Source organism: Pristiophorus japonicus, chromosome 2 (assembly GCF_044704955.1).
Source record: "Pristiophorus japonicus isolate sPriJap1 chromosome 2, sPriJap1.hap1, whole genome shotgun sequence".
In the NCBI taxonomy this organism is placed as follows: domain Eukaryota; kingdom Metazoa; phylum Chordata; class Chondrichthyes; family Pristiophoridae; genus Pristiophorus; species Pristiophorus japonicus.
In genome coordinates this window covers 180,579,978-180,597,808 of record NC_091978.1, presented here as the reverse complement: position 1 = coordinate 180,597,808, position 17,831 = coordinate 180,579,978, and the positions used below count along the sequence as shown (strand labels likewise).

Here is a 17,831-nt window from a genome sequence, read left to right as displayed (position 1 = left end):
GGTGGTTTGGCGGTCTTGGAGGCGGGGCAGTTCTTGCGAATGTGCCCCACCTCTCTGCAGGCATGGCACCGCACGCCGTCCGACGTCCAGAAGACGTGGTAGGCAGTCCCCTCGTGCACCACATTAAAATAGCCCTCCGTCGTCTCCTCCCGCGCCAGCCGGACAAAGAGCGGAGGCGGAGATCGCCCTTCTTAGGCAGCAGGACGATGACTGCCCTGCGCCAAGAGAGGGGCATCTCCCCGGTCGCCAGACTTTCCCCCAGGACCCGCGTGTAGTCGCTCCCCAGGACATCCCAGAACGCCCTGTGGAACTCCACGGTCAGCCCGTCCAGCCCCGGGGATTTTCCCCTCGAGAGCCGGTCAAGGGCACCGGTCAGCTCCGCCAGGCTTAGCGGAGCTTCCAGATTTTCGGCGCCCTCCGGGCTGACCTTCGACAGGTCCTCCCACAAAGCTCTACGCGCTTCCTCGCTGGACGGATCCGGAGAGAACAGAGCCCCGTAATATTCACGGGCCCTGTTGTTGACGCCCTCCGGATCCGAGACGAGAGAGCCGTCGTCGGCCAGCAGTGTCAAGAGCTGGTATGGGGTTGATCCCCGACCTTACCTCCCCCAGTTGGTGTAGGTGAGGGAGGAGGAGCTCAGCGGGAACAAAGGGCGGGACGTTTGACACGATGACCCTCTGCGCGGTGGCCTCGAGAGGGTCCACCGGCAGGAACATCCCGCTCACCGTGAGCCCCTTTTCAAGGGCCAGGGACACCGCCCGCTCCGACCTCAGGAAGAACACGGCCTTCCCAGACATCTTGGAGGCTGCGACAATGGCCGAGGGGCCGACTATCCCAGCCATCGCCCGCACGCAATCCTCAATGCTCATTGTGGGGTGAGTGTAGCTCTTGACCCCGTGTTTCTTTGTTATTAATGTAAAAGGTGGCAGGGCAGCGGGTGGCGCAGGAGGTGCCGTGGAAGCGGTTGCCACCTGCGCATATGTCCTCGCTGGCCCCGCCACCGGCGTGGATGGGGTTGCCATCACGGGGTCCCTTTAAGGGCTTCACCCACCCCAAAGTCACAGGCCTCAAAGGTCTTAATTGGCCTCGTTTGATTAGACTGAGTAGAGGAGCTCTTAATGAGGCACACCTCTCCCCTCGTTGGCAATTGGGGAGGGGCCTTGCTCCCTCTGCTCAGTTGTTTTTTTATTTGGTTTTTTTTTTAAATTAGGAGGAAGGGGTCTCAGAGAGAGAGGGGAGAGGCAGAGAGAGAGAGATAGAGAAAGGGGGGTGCGGGAAAGAGGGAGGCTGCGAGGGCAGGTCTCTCCTCGCAGCTGTGGGTGGGTGCAATCCCCAGATGGCAAAACACAAATAGTCTTTGGGGGTGGTCTTCGGGTGAGGGGAGAAGATGTCTTCACCTGGGGCAGCTCGAGCCACCAGGCACACACTCCTAATGATGTTTAAATAGTTGGTAAATATTCTTGAGCCTGGTAGCTCCAGCTACCCCAGGCTAGGCAATGGGGGGGAGGGTTCAATTGTGTGTGGGGCCTAGTTATAAGCAAGGCCCCCACACACACTATCCACACACACACACCCCCCACGATGTTCCGGCCCTCAGTGGTCTTCTTTTCTCCCCCCACCGATATAACAAAGTCTATTGGGGACTGCACCAATACACCCACCTGTAGAGTGGTAGAGTCTCCCTCCTTCCACACTGGATGTTGTTGTTGGTCTTTCCCCCTCTCTCCAACTCTTTGCAGAAATGGTAAAAGTTAGTAAAAGTTTTCTGCTTTTTCCTCCTCTCCCTCTGAGTGAAAGTTGGTGGTGAAGCCCCTTCCTTCCTTCTCTTCCTGGGCTGTTCTCAGGGCTCTCCAGGCCTTCCAGGCAGGAGCTAAGATTGGTAGCTGCTCCTCTCACTGCAGCACAGCTCCAACTGTGCAGGACATGCCTCCACTGCTCCACAATTGGTCCTTGTGCATGAAACTCTTTTTTAGAGTCTACCTACAAAACATAAAAACATTAAACCGTGCCACCCGACCTGGGTGACACACCAGACATTTACAAGGCCCTTTTTTTCCTTTTTTTTTGTGTTTTTTTTTGGGCACTAAAATCACAATTTTCCCAGTGCCCCCTATAAAAGGGAAGGGGACACTAAAAGCACCGGCAATTAAAACAAATTAAACTTTAAAACGTGAAATCAAATTAAAATTTGGTTGCCGGGCGTGATGATGCACTCCAGTCCCTCCGGTGCCCACCTCTCGCGGAAGGCCGCGAGCGTACCGGTGGACACCGCGTGCTCCATCTCCAAGGACACCCTGGACCGGATGTAAGAGCGGAAGAGAGGCAGGCAGTCAGGTTGAACGACCCCCTCGACCGCCCGCTGCCTGGACCGGCTGATGGCACCCTTGGCCGTGCCCAGGAGCAGTCCTACGAGGAGGCCTTCGGACCTACCCGCTCCCCTCCGCACAGGGTGCCCAAAGATCATCCTTGTGCATGAAACCCAAAAAGTTAGTTTGCAGGTGCAGCAGGTAATCAGGAAGGCGAATGGAATGTTGGCCTTCATTGCGAGAGGGATGGAGTACAAAAGCAGGGAGATCCTTCTGCAACTGTATAGGGTATTGGTGAGGCCGCACTTGGAGTACTGCGTGCAGTTTTGGTCACCTTACTTAAGGAAGGATATACTAGCTTTGGAGGGGGTACAGAGACGATTCACGAGGCTGATTCCGGAGATGAGGGGGTTACCTTATGATGATAGATTGAGTAGATTGGGTCTTTACTCTTTGGAGTACAGAAGGATGAGGGGTGATCTTACAGAAACATTTAAAATAATGAAAGGGATAGACAAGATAGAGGCAGAGAGGTTGTTTCCACTGGTCGGGGAGACTAGAACTAGGTGGCACAGCCTCAAAATACAGGGGAGCCAATTTAAAACCGAGTTGAGAAGGAATTTCTTCTCCCAGAGGGTTGTGAATCTGTGGAATTCTCTGCCCAAGGAAGCAGTTGAGGCTAGCTCATTGAATGTATGCAAGTCGCAGATAGATAGATTTTTAACCAATAAGGGAATTAAGGGTTATGGGGAGCGGGCGGGTAAGTAGAGCTGAGTCCAGGGCCAGATCAGCCATGATCTTGTTAAATGGCGGAGCAGGCTCGAGGGGCTAGATGGCCTACTCCTGTTCCTAATTCTTATGTTCTTATGTTCTTATGAGGAGCTGATATCTGAACAATTTGCCTGAAAGAGCGTTGATGTGAGTGACAATGTTGACACATTGCTGTGTGTGTGCAGCTCAGACATCAATGGTGTCCATCACCTTGGTGCCAGTTAAAGTTTATGTATTTAACCCTTTCATGTTAAGGAAGCACCAGTGTGTAATGGTCCAGCTATTTGAGACAATGCGCAACAAGGTTATGTTCAATAAAAAATGTTTTATACCAACATTGGTCAGAAATCATAAGTATCACAGGCGATAACACCCAACCCCCACCCACACCACACTTTCTCCACCATTGACATCAATCAAATGTTCAATGAGTCCAGCTACACAGAATACAAAGGCAAAGCAAGAGGGTGGTCCGCAGCCCCCATACATTGCAAAAAATTGCATACACCCAGATGGAGATATAACACAACCATCAGCTGCGCACATGCACCTCACTTTCCTGCCCCCTCTCCTTCTTCTCCCCACCTCTATGCCTTCACCTCCTCACTCCATGGTGCCTGGCCAATGCCTCGTTGGGGGGGATGAAGGCAAATGTGGTGGTTGCACAGGTACGGGAGCGGGGGGGAGCCGAGGGAGCAACATTTGCTGATGCAGAAGCAGGATCTTGGTCCTTGCTCTCATCTGTCGTTCGCAGTGGTGGTGCGAACCTAGGGGTGGAGTGCTACACTCAGGGAACACTGGGAGGCCTGTGCCAGCAGTGTTCCTGGCTTTCGCATCCAGGGCCTCCGCCATCCGCGGAATGTACTCGGTAATGGTGGCCAGGTGTCGGGATATGTCCCCAAAGCTTCGATGAGCTACTCACCAATGTCTACAGTCTTCCTGGACAATTGTACCATCTCTCCGCTCTCATGTGGAGATCGTGGAACAGACCTGCCACATCCACGAGACCTCCGCGGGGTCGGCGCCGTCCTGGGGACAAATGGAGTGCCCTGCGGCGAGGTGTTTGGGGCCGGTACCTCCAGAGTGGAGGTGGGAATGACCGAAGGATCACTAGATGGCCTTGGGGTGGAATGGCTTCTGGAACGTGGCATAGAAACATAGAAAGATAGAAAATAGGTGCAGGAGTAGGCCATTCAGCCCTTCGAGTCTGCACCACCATTCAATAAAATCATGGCTGATCATTCACCACAGTACCCATTTCCTGCTTTCACTCCATACCCCTTGAGCCCTTTAACCGTAAGAGCCATATCTAACTCCCTCTTGAGTATATCCAATGAACTGGCATCAACGACTATCTGCGGCAGGGAATTCCACAGGTTAACAACTCTCTGAGTGAAGAAGTTTCTCCTCATCTCAGTCCTAAATGGCCTACCCCATATCCTTAGACTATGTCCCCTGGTTCTGGACTTCCCCAACATCGGGAACATTCTTCCTACATCTAACCTGTCCAGTCCCATCAGAATTCTATATGTTTCTATGAGATCCCCTCTCATCCTTCTAAACTTCAGTGACTACACGCCCAGTCGATCCAATCTCTCCTCATATGTCAGTCCTGCCATCCCGGGCATCAGTCTGGTGAACCTTCACTGCACTCCCTCAATAGCAAGAACATCCTTCCTCAGATTAGGAGACCAAAACTGAATACAATATTCCAGATGAGGTCTCGCTAAGGCCCTGTACAACTGCAGTAAGACCTCCCTGCTCCTATACTGAAATCCCCTCGCTATGAAGGCCAACATACCATTTGCCTTCTTCAAGCTTGCTGTACCTGCATGCCAACTTTCAATGACTGATGTACCATGACACCCAGGTCTCGTTGCACCTCCTCTTTTCCTAATCTGCTGCCATTCAGATAATATTCTGCCTTCGTGTTTTTGCCACCAAAGTGGATAACCTCACATTTATCCACATTATACTGCATCTGCCACTCGTTTGCCCACTCACCTAACCTGTCTAAGTCACCCTGCAGTCTTTTAGCATCCTCCTCACAGTTCACACCACCACTCAGCTTAGTGTCATCTGCAAACTTGGAGATATTACACTCAATTCCCTCATCCAAATCATTGATGTATATTGTAAAGAGCTGGGGTCCCAGCACTGAGCCCTGCGGCACCCCACTAGTCACTGCCTGCCATTCTGAAAAGGACCCGTTTATCCCGACTCTCTGCTTCCTGTCTGCCAAACAGTTCTCTATCCACGTCAGCACATTACCCCCAATACCATGTGCTTTAATTTTGCATACCAATCTCTTGTGTGGGACCTTGTCAAAAGCCTTTTGAAAGTCCAAATACACCACATCAACTGGTTCTCCCTTGTCCACTCTATCAGTTACATCCTCAAAAAAATTCTAGAAGATTTGGCAAGCATGATTTCCCTTTCATTAATCCATGCTGACTTGGACTGATCCCGTCACTGCTTTCCAAATGTGCAGCTATTTCATCTTTAATAATTGATTCCAACATTTTCCCCACTACTGATGTCAGGCTAACTCGGTCTATAATTACCCGTTTTCTCTCTCCCTCCTTTCTTAAAAGGTGGTGTTACATTAGCTACCCTTCAGTCCATAGGAACTGATCCAGAGTCGATGGACTGTTGGAAAATGATCACCAATGCAACCGCTTTTTCTAGGGCTACTTCCTTAAGTACTCTGGATGCAGACTATCAGGCCCTGGGGATTTATCGGCTTTCAATTCCATTAATTTCCCGAACACAATTTCCCGCCTGATAAGGATTTCCTTCAGTTCCTCCTTCTCACTCGACCCTCGGTCTCTTAGTATTTCCGGAAGGTTATTTGTGTCTTCCTTAGTGAAGACAGAACCATGGTATTTGTTTAACTGGTTTGCCATTTCTTTGTTCTCCATTATAAATTCACCTGATTCTGACTGCAAACGACCTACGTTTGTCTTCACTAATCTTTTTCTCTTCACATATCTATAGAAGCTTTTGCAGTCAGGTTTTATGTTCCCAGCAAGCTTTCTCTCATACTCTATTTCCCCCCTTCTAATTAAATCCTTTGTCCTCCTCTGCTGAATTCTAAATTTCGGCCAGTCCTCAGGTTTGCTGCTTTTTCTGGCCAGTTTATATGCCTCGTCCTTGGATTTAATACTATCCTTAATTTCCTTTGTTAGCCACGGTTGAGCCACATTCCCCGTTTTATTTTTAGGTTCCTCGAAGTCCGCGCTCTCATCCGTGGAGAACAGAGCCAGCGGACTGATGGCCAAGCATCGGAGCTCCTCAGCACCAGGTGTAGGATCGTCCGGAGAGTCGGGTCCCGCGCTCCCATCTTCTGGCCTCTGGTCTTGCCTTGGGACGTGCTGCTGGCTGAGCTGCAAAACACAAATGAGGTTATTAGAGGAGAGGGGTGTGCTAGGGTCACAAGATGAGTCCAGCGCTATACACAGCATATGCACGACAAAAGCATCACTGCTATCAAAATCATCACAGATATCACATTTCATGACCAATCAACACATTTGCATTGCAATGATTTTCATTAGGCCATCATTATTTCTATGACAATTTTAGAAATCATCTATCTGATATGATTGTTCGGATATGAGTGGGTGTTGCATCTATTGACTTTACATCACTCAATGGTGTAAGCTTTACTCATGTGACATCACTTCAGGGTCTGCAGATGCATCCGTGGCTGCCCGGGTGTGCTTCCTCACGAGTGCGAACCTTTGCGCTGGGCTTCCCATGCCCTCCCTGTGTCAAATCACCCCAGCGTAACTTGATCTCCTGCAGGAGGGCGGCATTTGCCTCATCTGAGAATCTCTTGGCTCTTTTGCGGCCTCCAATGTGCTCCTCACCCACCTCACTGCTCTCTCCAGCGTCAGTCTCCACAGCGTGCTGTGATGCCTCATCCTCTCCCTCCATTATAAGGCAAATTTGGTCAAATATTTGGCTGGTAACAGCTACTTTTTGTTTGTCTACTTGCTGTGAAGCTCTAAAGTTCCCTCCTTCCTCCCAAAGTAGCCACACCACACTCAGCCACGCCTTCAGTCTCTCTGAGCTCCCTCTCTCTCTGTCTCCTCTTCTGCACATGTCATGGTGACCCTTGACCTCCAGAATTGCGGGAATCAAGCATTGCCATGCCGTTGCCAAGGATGGCCACACTTTACTGCAGAAAGTCAAAAAAATTTAACGCTGCTGCCCATTTGATATCGCTTGCAGTAGCGCCCATTTTCAAAAATGTAAACTAGATATTTTGAGAATGGGTGAGAAGCCGGCGATCTGAAAACCCTTTTTTACCGCCCACGCCGGAAATAACGCCCATAATGCCATAAGTGGAGGTTCTAGCCCCATTATCGGTCATGCGGATGACGTGGCCCGCCCATTGGAGCTGATCGAGCGTGGTCGATGCTTCGATGCTGGGGATATTGGCTTGAACAAGAACACTGATGTTGGTGCGTCTATCCTGCCAATGGATTTGCAGGATCTTGGGGAAGCAGCATTGGTGGTACTTCTCCAGTGCTTTGAGGTGCCTGCTGTGCATAGTCCATGTCTCTGAAGCATATAGGAGGCAGGTATACTTTTGTTCTGTAGACCATGAGCTTGGTGTCGGGTTTGAGATCCTGGTCTTCAAACACTCCCATCATCAGGCGTTCAAAGGCTGCACTGGCGCACTGGAGGTGGTATTGGACTTCGTCATTGATGTCTGCCCTTGTTGACAGTAGGCTCCCAACATTGTCCAAAGCTTCGTCATGAATCTTGATAATCGGGGGGAAGTACTGTGTGATGGGGGCAGATTGGTAGAGAACCTTTATCTTACGAATGTTTCATGCATGGCCAATCATCTCATATGCTTCGGTGAAGGTGTTGACGATGGTTTGGAGTTTGACCTCCGAGTATGCGCAAACGCAAGCATCGTCTGCATTCTGTAATTCAATGTCAGAGGATGGGATGACCTTGGATCTGGACTGGAGGCGACGGAGGTTGAACAATTTCTCACTTGTTCTCCACTCCACTAGGGAGCTTATTGAGGGTGAGAAGGAACATTGCAGCAAGTAGATTAAAAAGGCCATCCGACAACTAAAGAACAACAAGGCCTCAGGAGCAGATGGAATTCCCGCCGAAGTGCTAAAGCATGGCGGAGTAGTACTATTGGCATGAATCCATTAACTCATTTCTCTTATTTGGAAGGAGGATAGCATGCCAGGGGATCTCAGAGATGCCGTAATCATGACCATCTTCAAGAAAGGTAGCAAGTTCGATTACGATAATTACAGAGGAGTTTCTCTGCTGTCTGCCACAGGAAAAGTCATCGCAAGAATCCTCCTCAATCGCCTTCTCCCCGCGACTGAAGATCTCTCCCCATCGCAATGCGGATTCTGCTCACTAAGGAGCACAATGGACATAATCTTCACCATGTGTCAAATCCAAGAACAGCATCAACCTCTGTACATGGCCTTCTTTGACATTCCACACTGTCAACTGTGAGGGATTATGGAGTGTCCTTTTCAAATTTGGCTGCCCTCAAATGTTTGTCACTATCCTCTGCCTGCTTCACGATGACATGCAAGCCGTGATCCTGATCAATGGATCCACCACAGAACCAATACACATGGGGACTGGGGTCAACAAAGGTTTTTCTACAGACTGTAACTTACTGCAGCAAATATTTATTACAGAGCAGTAAGGTTGCATTTGTGTTTCCCATTAGTTTGCATTCTGTCGCACCTGCTGTGGTCTGGTATGACAGTCTTTATCATGACTTCTGTCAGAAAGGGTTTAAGACACTTATGAAACTGGATGATATTATGTGATAAGGAGGATCAAAATATTTGCTGTTGTATAATTAGTAATACTGTACTGTCTTGCAAACTTTATTTATTTTTTTCTTAAACAGATTTATTGTCCTTCGCTTGTCATCTTCAGTGGATAGCAGCTACTTGATTCCTTTCATACATGAACTGGAAGAAGCGATCCGATTCACTATGGTTAATGTTATTATGTATCACAAAAGAGACAATTTCTACCACATCATAGTCCAGATGGTTCCTTCCAAAGATTTGCAATGGGAATTGGTTAAATTGCGTGAAGAGGGATACAGAGGCCCACCAGAACCATCTGATGAGTTTCCAATGAGAGAGGGTGAACAGCTTATACTCAAGTTTTATGGCAATATTAAATTATTAGGTGCATTACTAATAATTCTGGTTGCCAGGTTTCCAGATATGTAATATTTATTTTATCTTTATGTATGTATTTTTCCCAACTTTCTTCCCTCCATTCCTGAATGCACTATCTCATGTTGGGAGCAGTTTTACAAATACTGGCAGCATTCTAGTACCTCTCCCGTTCTCCACATGTAAAAATAAAGCAATGCTGCAGAAAAGGTATTTTGTACGTTTGTTTTATTTTCATTTTGCCACGATGATTCCTCCTTACTTCAGATACAACAGGATATGTCAGCATCAAAAAGGAGAAAATATTGGGTAACATTTTGACTACAGTTCAGTTTTTTTTCTTTTAGTCTCCATTTAACACTTGATTGAATAATAATAATAACTTTTATTTATATAGTGGCTTTATTATTTACTTGCTCTCCTTTTTTTGCTTTATAAATCCTCATTCTTGTATTTTTCTATTCTTACATAAGCCTTGTTCTTTTCTTTGGTACTAATCTTAAGCATTTTGTAGACCATGGTTGCATCACCCAGAATGTACTTCTTTTGCAGTTCAGTATGATGTACTTGATTTATAATGCTTTAGTAACCTTCTGAAGTAGATTCTATTATTACTCCATAGATTACCAGTGTCATGCAAACAGAAACAAAAATGCTGACAAAACACAGCAGGTCAGTCAGCATCTGTAGAGAGAATAGGACATGCTAACATTTCAAACGGTGTCCTTTGAAACGGAAAAAGCATTTTTGTGCTTTTTAGCAATCTGCAGCCAATCGCTTCCTCATCTCTTCAAAGTTATCCTTGTTTACGCTCAAAACCTTTATCTGCGATCAAATTCTAGCCCTTCTTTTTCTCCTTCAAGCCTGTGAGTGAGTTCAACCATGCCTTGCTCACTATTTCCAAACTATTCAATTCCTAGCAGATAGATAAAAATTTCTGATAAATTATCATAATTACATCAAATATGCTCCCTTTGTCAAGTTGAAGAAATCGGCTCCAAAATTTCAATCAAAATTAAGGATTTCTAACCAGGCAACTAGAAAATGGGGCAGAGCTCAAGCTGACTGAGATTCCACCCTCATGAAAAATTCTGGTATGGAGCAAGAATGAATCTTCTGCCTGCCACTCTGCCTGCTCCTCCTAGAATTGCTCCAGTATGCCCTTTTAAGGCCTCAGTGAAACACAAGCCAGCTAAAAGCTGGTATCAGTTCCACTGAGGTTCAGAAAAGGCCCCAAATTCTTCAGGTTAAAGGTAATCGATCACAGAAAGCATTCTTCGCTTCAAAAACTACCCTGCTGGGACTATTGGGAGATGAAGATATAAAGAATGAACCTTTTTGCTGAGCCCTTCCTGGGCCTTGTTTCCTCTGTTGGAGCGGCACAACACAGCTTTGATTTAGTTGCTGACGCTGTTGATACCCCCTTATTGGAATGGTGAATCTACGTTGAATATGCAAATTGCCCCATCCTCTGTTGCCTGCTCTGTTGCTCTAGTTTTGGCAGGGTGGACCGATTGGAATTTCGGGGCCATATTGCTTTATCATACTATCTGAACTACCTTCAATAAATCTGTTCTCTTTTCTACTCGTGCTATTTCTTAGCTTCCAATCGATATACAAGTTATTATTACCACATTGTTCTATTAATAGACCTCTCAGATCCACACATACAAACTATTTAGTGAAGGCATCGCAGGGAGCAGGTCTGTAAAACACTCCCACCAATGTTTTGTATCCTGTTCTCTTTCTTGGCCTTGTTCATTGTTATAGAAAAATTGCGTCAATGCTCCCATTCACCTGCTGCCCTTGTCTCACTAGATGGTAGAGGTCGTGGGTTTGGGAGGTGCTGCTGAAGAAACCTTGGCGAAATGCTGATGTGCAAATTAAAGGTGATATACACTGCAGCTATGGTGCGCCTGTGATGGAGGGAGTGGATGTTAATGGTTGTGGATAGGATGTGGGCGTTCCAGGCAAGGCCAGCATTTATTGCCCTTGAGAAGTTGGTGGTGAGCTGGCTTCTTGAACTGCTGCAATGATGCTACTCTGATAGTGCTGCTAGGGAGGGAGTTCCAGGATTTTGACCCAATGACGATGAAGGAATAGCGATATATTTCCAAGTTAGAATGGTGTGTGACTGGGAAGGGAACTTGGAGGTGATGGTGCTCCCATGCACCCGTTGATCTTGTCCTTCAAGGTGGTAGAGGTCGCAGGTTTGCGACATTCTTGTTATTGAGCTGCTTGAGTGTTATTGGAGCTGCATTCATCCAGGAAAGTGAAGAGTATTTCATCACACTCCTGCCTTGTAAGTAGTGGAAAGGCTTTGGGGAGTCAGAAGGTGAGTCACTCTCCACAGAATAACCAGCCTCTGAGCTGCTCTTGTAGCCACAGTGCTTATAAGAACATAAGAACATACCCCTTATTCCCTTATCGTTTAAGAATGTCTATTTCTGTCTTAAATTTATTCAATGTCCCAGCTTCCACAGCTCTCTGAGGCAGCAAATTCCACAGATCCACAACCCACTGAGAGAAGAAATTCCTCCTCATCTCAGTTTTAATTGGGCGGCCCTTTATTCTAAGATCATGCCCTCTAGTTCTAGTCTCACCTATCAGCGGAAACATCCGCTCTGCATCCACCTTGTCAAGCCTAATCTTATACGTTTCGATAAGATCACCTCTCCTTCTTCTGAACTCCAATGTGTATATGCCCAACGTACTCAACCTATGTTCATAAGTCAATTCCCTCATCCCGGAATCAAGCTAGTGAACCTTCTCTGAACAGCCTCCAATGCAAGAAAATTGTAAGGTTCGAAAATCCACGGCCACATTTGAAACACCGTAAGGACAAGAAAACTAACATGGGATCGTTCCATACACTAAATGAACATTTTTGGCCAAGTAAAAGCAGGCTGGGAAAACGTGTGGGCGGATACAGACATTGTGGAGTCTGGCTCACAAGCGAGACAGAAGCACTGGCCAATGGAGGAAAAGTGCATTCTGGTAGGCCAATCAGGGGTCGAATCGGGCCTGAAGCGGGGAAATCTTCAACCAATAAGGACTCCCCGGCCCAGTTTGAAAATGACTTCCCCCCAAATCAAACTATGAATGTGGGCCATTATCTACCTAATTAATATGGACAATAGCTCTGAATCAAAACTATGAATCACTACAGGAATGGCCCACTGACTCCCAGGACTATAACAAAGGACCCACAGACTGTCAGGCACCTATGTGCCCCGTAACAATATCCTGGTCCTCACACCTGTGTGTACCTGTGACATCTTCTGATTAAATATTCAAAGCTATCACCCTGCCCAAACTTACACAGTGGACCACCCACTGGGTTTGAACGCGAAAAGACCAGAACTGAATTGAATACAAATATAGGACACAGAACCACCAGAAAAAGGAGTTGTGGGCCAAAAAGAATTGTGGGCAGAGTTCACAGCAGAGGAAAGGTGTGGAGAGGAAAAGACTTGCAGGAGTTGTGGAGAAAAACAGTTTGGGGTCAGTTCTTGAAAGGGCTGCTGGCTGCTGGGGGGAAAGGAGCTGAGAGAGTTTTGCAAACTTTGATTTTGGTCGAGACTAAAAACCCAGGAGCCAACCTCCTGGTTAGTAAGTGGCAGCAGGTGCTGCTGTTAGCCCTGAACACACTGGACAGGGTGAGAATAGCCAAAGCATCAGGCTGTGCAGACCTGGACACCTGGTTCAATAACCTGGATTCACAGCTGTAGTCTGACGATAACTGAGAGGCAGATAGAAGAAACCGACGCAACATCGAAGAGGAAAACCGAACAACATAAAACCCACCCCAGAGGGACCCCGAGCTGAAATAAGTGCTACAGAACCCCGGAGTGATAGGATTATGAGTATAGCCCAAACCCCCTCACAGACTCAATTTAGGATAGGAATTGGTAGGAAGGGTGGGAGTGGGAGGTGTGGTTGTGTGTGAGTGGAATGTTTTAACCTCTTGTTTTCCCCTTCCCTGTTGCGAAATTTTTCGAATTGTTGAATGAGATTTTGCCATTACTGCTATTTTATGACCTCTTCCTATGCCCTCTATCTTTGTGTTTGCTATTCTAAATAAACAACATTAGCCATTTTGTACTCTTACCCACTGTGTCTGGTGCCTCATTACTCACCCATCCTCATAAATCGCACGGACAGAACTCAAGGGGAGTGTGGATTCGAACTCACACCCCAAGCTCCCCTTACAATATTCTTCCTTAAATACGGAGACCAAAACTGAACGCAGTACTCTAGGTGTGGCCTCACCAATACCCTATACAGTTGCAGCAGGACTTCCCTGCCTTTATACTCTATCCCCCTTGCGATAAAGGCCAGCATTCCATTTCCCTTTCTGATTACTTGCTCTAGCTACATACTAATTTTTTGTGTTTCATGCACAAGGACGCCCAGGTCCTTCTGTACTGCATCACTTCGCAATTTTTCTCCATTTAAATTATAATTTGCTTTTCAATTATTTCTGCCAAAGTGGATAACCTCACATTTTCCCACATTATGCTCCATCTATCAAATTTTTGCACACTCACTTAATCTATCTATATCCCTTTGCAGATTTTTTGTGTCCACCTCACAATTTGCTTTCCCACCCATCTTTGGATCATCAGCAAACTTGGCTATATTACACTCGGTCTCTTCATCCAATTCATTAATATAGATTGTAAATAGTTGAGGACCCAGCACCGATCCCTGCGGCACCCCACTAGTCACTGTTTTCCAACTCTATGCGGAGCTCCTTTACGGCAAATGAGCCAAAGGTGGGCAGCGGAAGCATTAAAAGGACATCCTCAAAGCCTCCCTGGTAAAGTGCGACACCACCACTGACACCTGGGAGTCCCTGGCTGAAGACCACCCTTGGTGGAGAAAGTGCATCCGGAAGGGCATTGAGCTCTTCGAATCTCAATGCCGCGAGTGTGAAGAGGTCAGGCGCAGGCAGCGGAAGGAGCGTGCGGCAAACCAGTCCCACCTTCCCCCCTTCCCCCGACGAATGTCTGTCTCACCTGTGACATGGTCTGTGGCTCTCGCATTGGACTGTTCAACCACCAAAGAACTCACTTTAGGAGTGGAAGCAAGTCTTCCTCAATTCCGAGGGACTGCCCTATGATGATGATGATGGCACCATGGGGAAGCCTGCTATCCTGACAATGCCAAATGCATGCCTGTCCTGCTTCTCTCTGCTGAAACAGAAGACAACATAACCCTTTCTCCTGGTGTAGAGTGTCCTCAGTGACCTCCTGGCTGCAGCGATGGATGGCATATTGTGAGATGTTAGCTATGCTCCTGCTGCAGACTATAAGGATCTGTTGGCGAAGAAATGGAGGGCCACGGTGACTTTGAATATCAGTGGCAGAGCCGGTTTCACCATGCACTCAGGCTGCAGATCTGGTTGCAGGAGGTGGCAGAATTCTGTGACCACCTCATTGGTGAAGCGAAGCCTCCTAATACACTGTTCCTTGTTTAATTGGAGTTCGGAGAAGTGCTCTCTAAAGACCTTAGGTGGGTAATGTAAAGTCCTGTCCCCTTAGTACAGATTCACACGAGGCATGTAGTGAAGTCAAGGTCACTCTGGACCTGCACCTTTATTTCACAGCTCTGGAATGCTGCACTTGCCTGAGACCTGTTCTTTTCTACCTGTCTCTTGCACGTGCACCCTGGTGGTAAGGTATGCTGGTGGTTACAGGTCATATCTTATTACAGTCATGTATAGCATGTTAGGATACAGTTATATATAATAATGTAAGATATATGACATCACCCTCCCCCAAGGTCTTATTGTCTTTATAGGTTCAGTCTCTCAGGTGGTCTACACTCTCGCATGGAGCATCTGAGTTGTGGTTCAGTTGTTTGCCTTGGTGTCTGTTTTTCTTTGGGTGTGGTTGCTGGTATCTCGCCTGGGCTGTCTGTTTCGATTGGTGTGATTGTTGTTGACTCGCTTGGGCTGTCTGTTAGGATTGCCCTTTCCTTAGGTTGTTCCCTCTGTCTGTCCACCAGGTGTGGTGTGAGTTCCACATTGTAGTCTGCCTCTGGTTCCGCAGTGTTGTTGGTAAATCTGCTTTTGACTTGGTCTACATGCCTCCGGCAGGTTTTGCCATTGTCCATTTGTACTACCAGTAGCCTGTTTCCTTCCTTGCCCCTTACTGTCCCTGCAAGCCATTTGGGACCCCTGTCATAGTTTAGTACAAACACTTTGTCCCCTATCTCATTCCATCTCCCCCTCGAATTTCTGTCATGGTACTCAGTCAGCTTACGGTGCTTTGCCTCAACGATTTCATGCATGTCTGGGAGGATTAATGAGAGCGTTGTTTTTAAAGTCCTTTTCATCAACAGTTGCGCGGGGGGGATCCCAGTCAATGAGTGCGGATGAGATCTCTATGCCAGCAGGAGTCGCGACAGGCGACCCTGCAGCATGGGACCTTGGATTTTAAGCATGCTTTGTTTAATGATTTGCACTGCTCTCTCCACCTGGCCGTTGGAGGCCGGCTTGAACGGTGCCGTCTTGACGTGATTTAAGCCGTGGTCAATTATAAAGTCTTGGAATTCTGCGCTGGTGAAGCATGGACCATTGTCACTGACCAATATGTGAGGGATTCCATGCATTGCAAACATGGTTGCGAGTCTCTCCAATTGGTGGAGGTTGTGCTCGAGTTTAAAATGATGCATTCAATCCACTTTGAAAATGCATCTACAACTACGAGGAACATTTTGCCCATGAATGGGCCCGCATAGTCTACGTGCACCCGCGACCACAGTTTGGTAGGCCAGGGCCAGGGGCTCAGTGGAGCCTCCCTGGGGGTATTGCTGAGTTGGGCACAAATGGTGCAACTTTGGACGCAGTGCTCCAAGTCCGCGTCAATACCAGGCCACCAGACGTGGGATCTGGCTATGGCCTTCATGAGAACGATCCCCGGGTGCTCGCGGTGGAGCTCCTGGACAAATGCCTCTCTGCCTCACAGAGGCATGACTACTCGGCTGCCCCACATCAGGCAGTCTGCTTGTAGTGATAGCTCATGCATGCGCCTGTGAAAGGGTTTTAATTCCTCGGAGCAGGCATCGCGAGCCTCTGCCCAGTCACCGGTTAGGACACATCTTTTTACTAAGGATAACGTGAGGTCACTGACCGTCCAGGCTCTGATTTGTCGAGCCGTCATGGGCGAACCTGTGGACTCAAAGGCATTGAGTGCCATGACTATTTCACAGTCCTGTTCATCAGACCCTTCCGTGGTCACCAGGGGTAGTCTGCTGAGCGCGTCGGCACAGTTGTCTGTGCCTGGTCTGTGCCTTATGGTATAGTTGTAGGACGCCAGCATGAGTGCCCACCGTTGAATTCGCGCCGAGGCGTTGCCGTTTATTACCTTGCTCTCGGATAGGAGGTACATGAGGGGCTTGTGGTTGGTTTCTAATGCGAACTTGGCCCCGAAAGGTATTGGTGCATCTTTTTGACACCGTACACGCATGCGAGCGCCTCCTTCTCTACCATTCCGTACCCGCGCTCCGCCCGCGAAAGTGACCTGGAGGCACAAGCTATGGGTTGTAATTTGCCCGCACTATTGACATGTTGCAAAACGCACCCGACCCCATACGCTGACGCATCGCATGTGAGAACTAGCTTTTTACCTGGATCAAAGAAAGTCAAAACACTGTTGGAACACAGAAGGTTGCGTGCCTTATTGAAGGTGCGTTCCTGGGCATCCCCCCAAAACCAATCGCACCCCTTCCTGAGTAGCACGTGGAGAGGCTCCAGCAGCGTGCTTAAGTTCTGCATAAAGTTCCCAAAGTAATTGAGTAGCCCGAGAAAGGTGCGCAGTTCTGAGATATTCCGGGGCCTGGGTGCCAGGCGAATTGCTTCTGTTTTGGACTCTGTTGGGCGGATTCCATCAACAGCAATCCTTCTGCCCAAAAATTCAACCTCGGGTGCGAGAAACAGGCATTTGGATTTCTTGACTCGTAGGCCTACCCGATCCAACCGCTTTTGTACTTCCTCCAAATTACGGAGATGGGAGTCGGTGTCCCTGCCCGTGATAAGTATGTCATCTTGAAATACAACCATCCCCGGGATGGACTTGAGCAGACTCTCCATGTTGCGCTGGAATATGGCAGCTGCCGACCTGATGCCGAATGGGCATCGATTGTCCATGAAAAGGCCTCGATATGTGTTGATGGTGGTGAGTAGCTTGGATTCCTCGGTCAATTCTTGCATCATATACGCAGATGTGAGGTCTAGTTTTGAGATAAGTTTACCTCCAGCCAATGTGGCAAATAAATCCTCTGCTCTGGGCAGCGGGTACTGGTCCTGTCGGGAGATTCTGTTTATGGTAGATTTGTAGTCCCCACAGATTCGTACGGGTCCATCAGACTTCATGACTGGGACGATGGGACTTGCCCAGTCGCTAAATTCCACAGGTGATATAATGCCTTCCTGCAGAAGCCTGTCTAGTTCGTGTTCAATCTTTTCCCTCATCACATAGGGTACAGCTCTGGTCTTGTGATGTAGCATCCTGTGTGATGTAGATTTTGACTTTGGCCCCTTTGAAAGTGCCCACAC

General features: G+C 47.9%; 1 protein-coding gene across 1 annotated transcript in view; it reads left to right on the top strand.

Annotated features, from left to right (window-relative positions):
• The window catches only part of LOC139229222 (death domain-containing protein 1-like), a 55,397-nt gene extending 46,075 nt beyond the window's left edge, over positions 1–9,322 (top strand). Inside the window, 1 exon segment of the mRNA XM_070860885.1 lies at positions 8,989–9,322. Within this exon segment, the coding sequence (XP_070716986.1) occupies positions 8,989–9,322 (334 nt within the window).
• Positions 9,323–17,831: the final 8,509 nt, after the last annotated feature.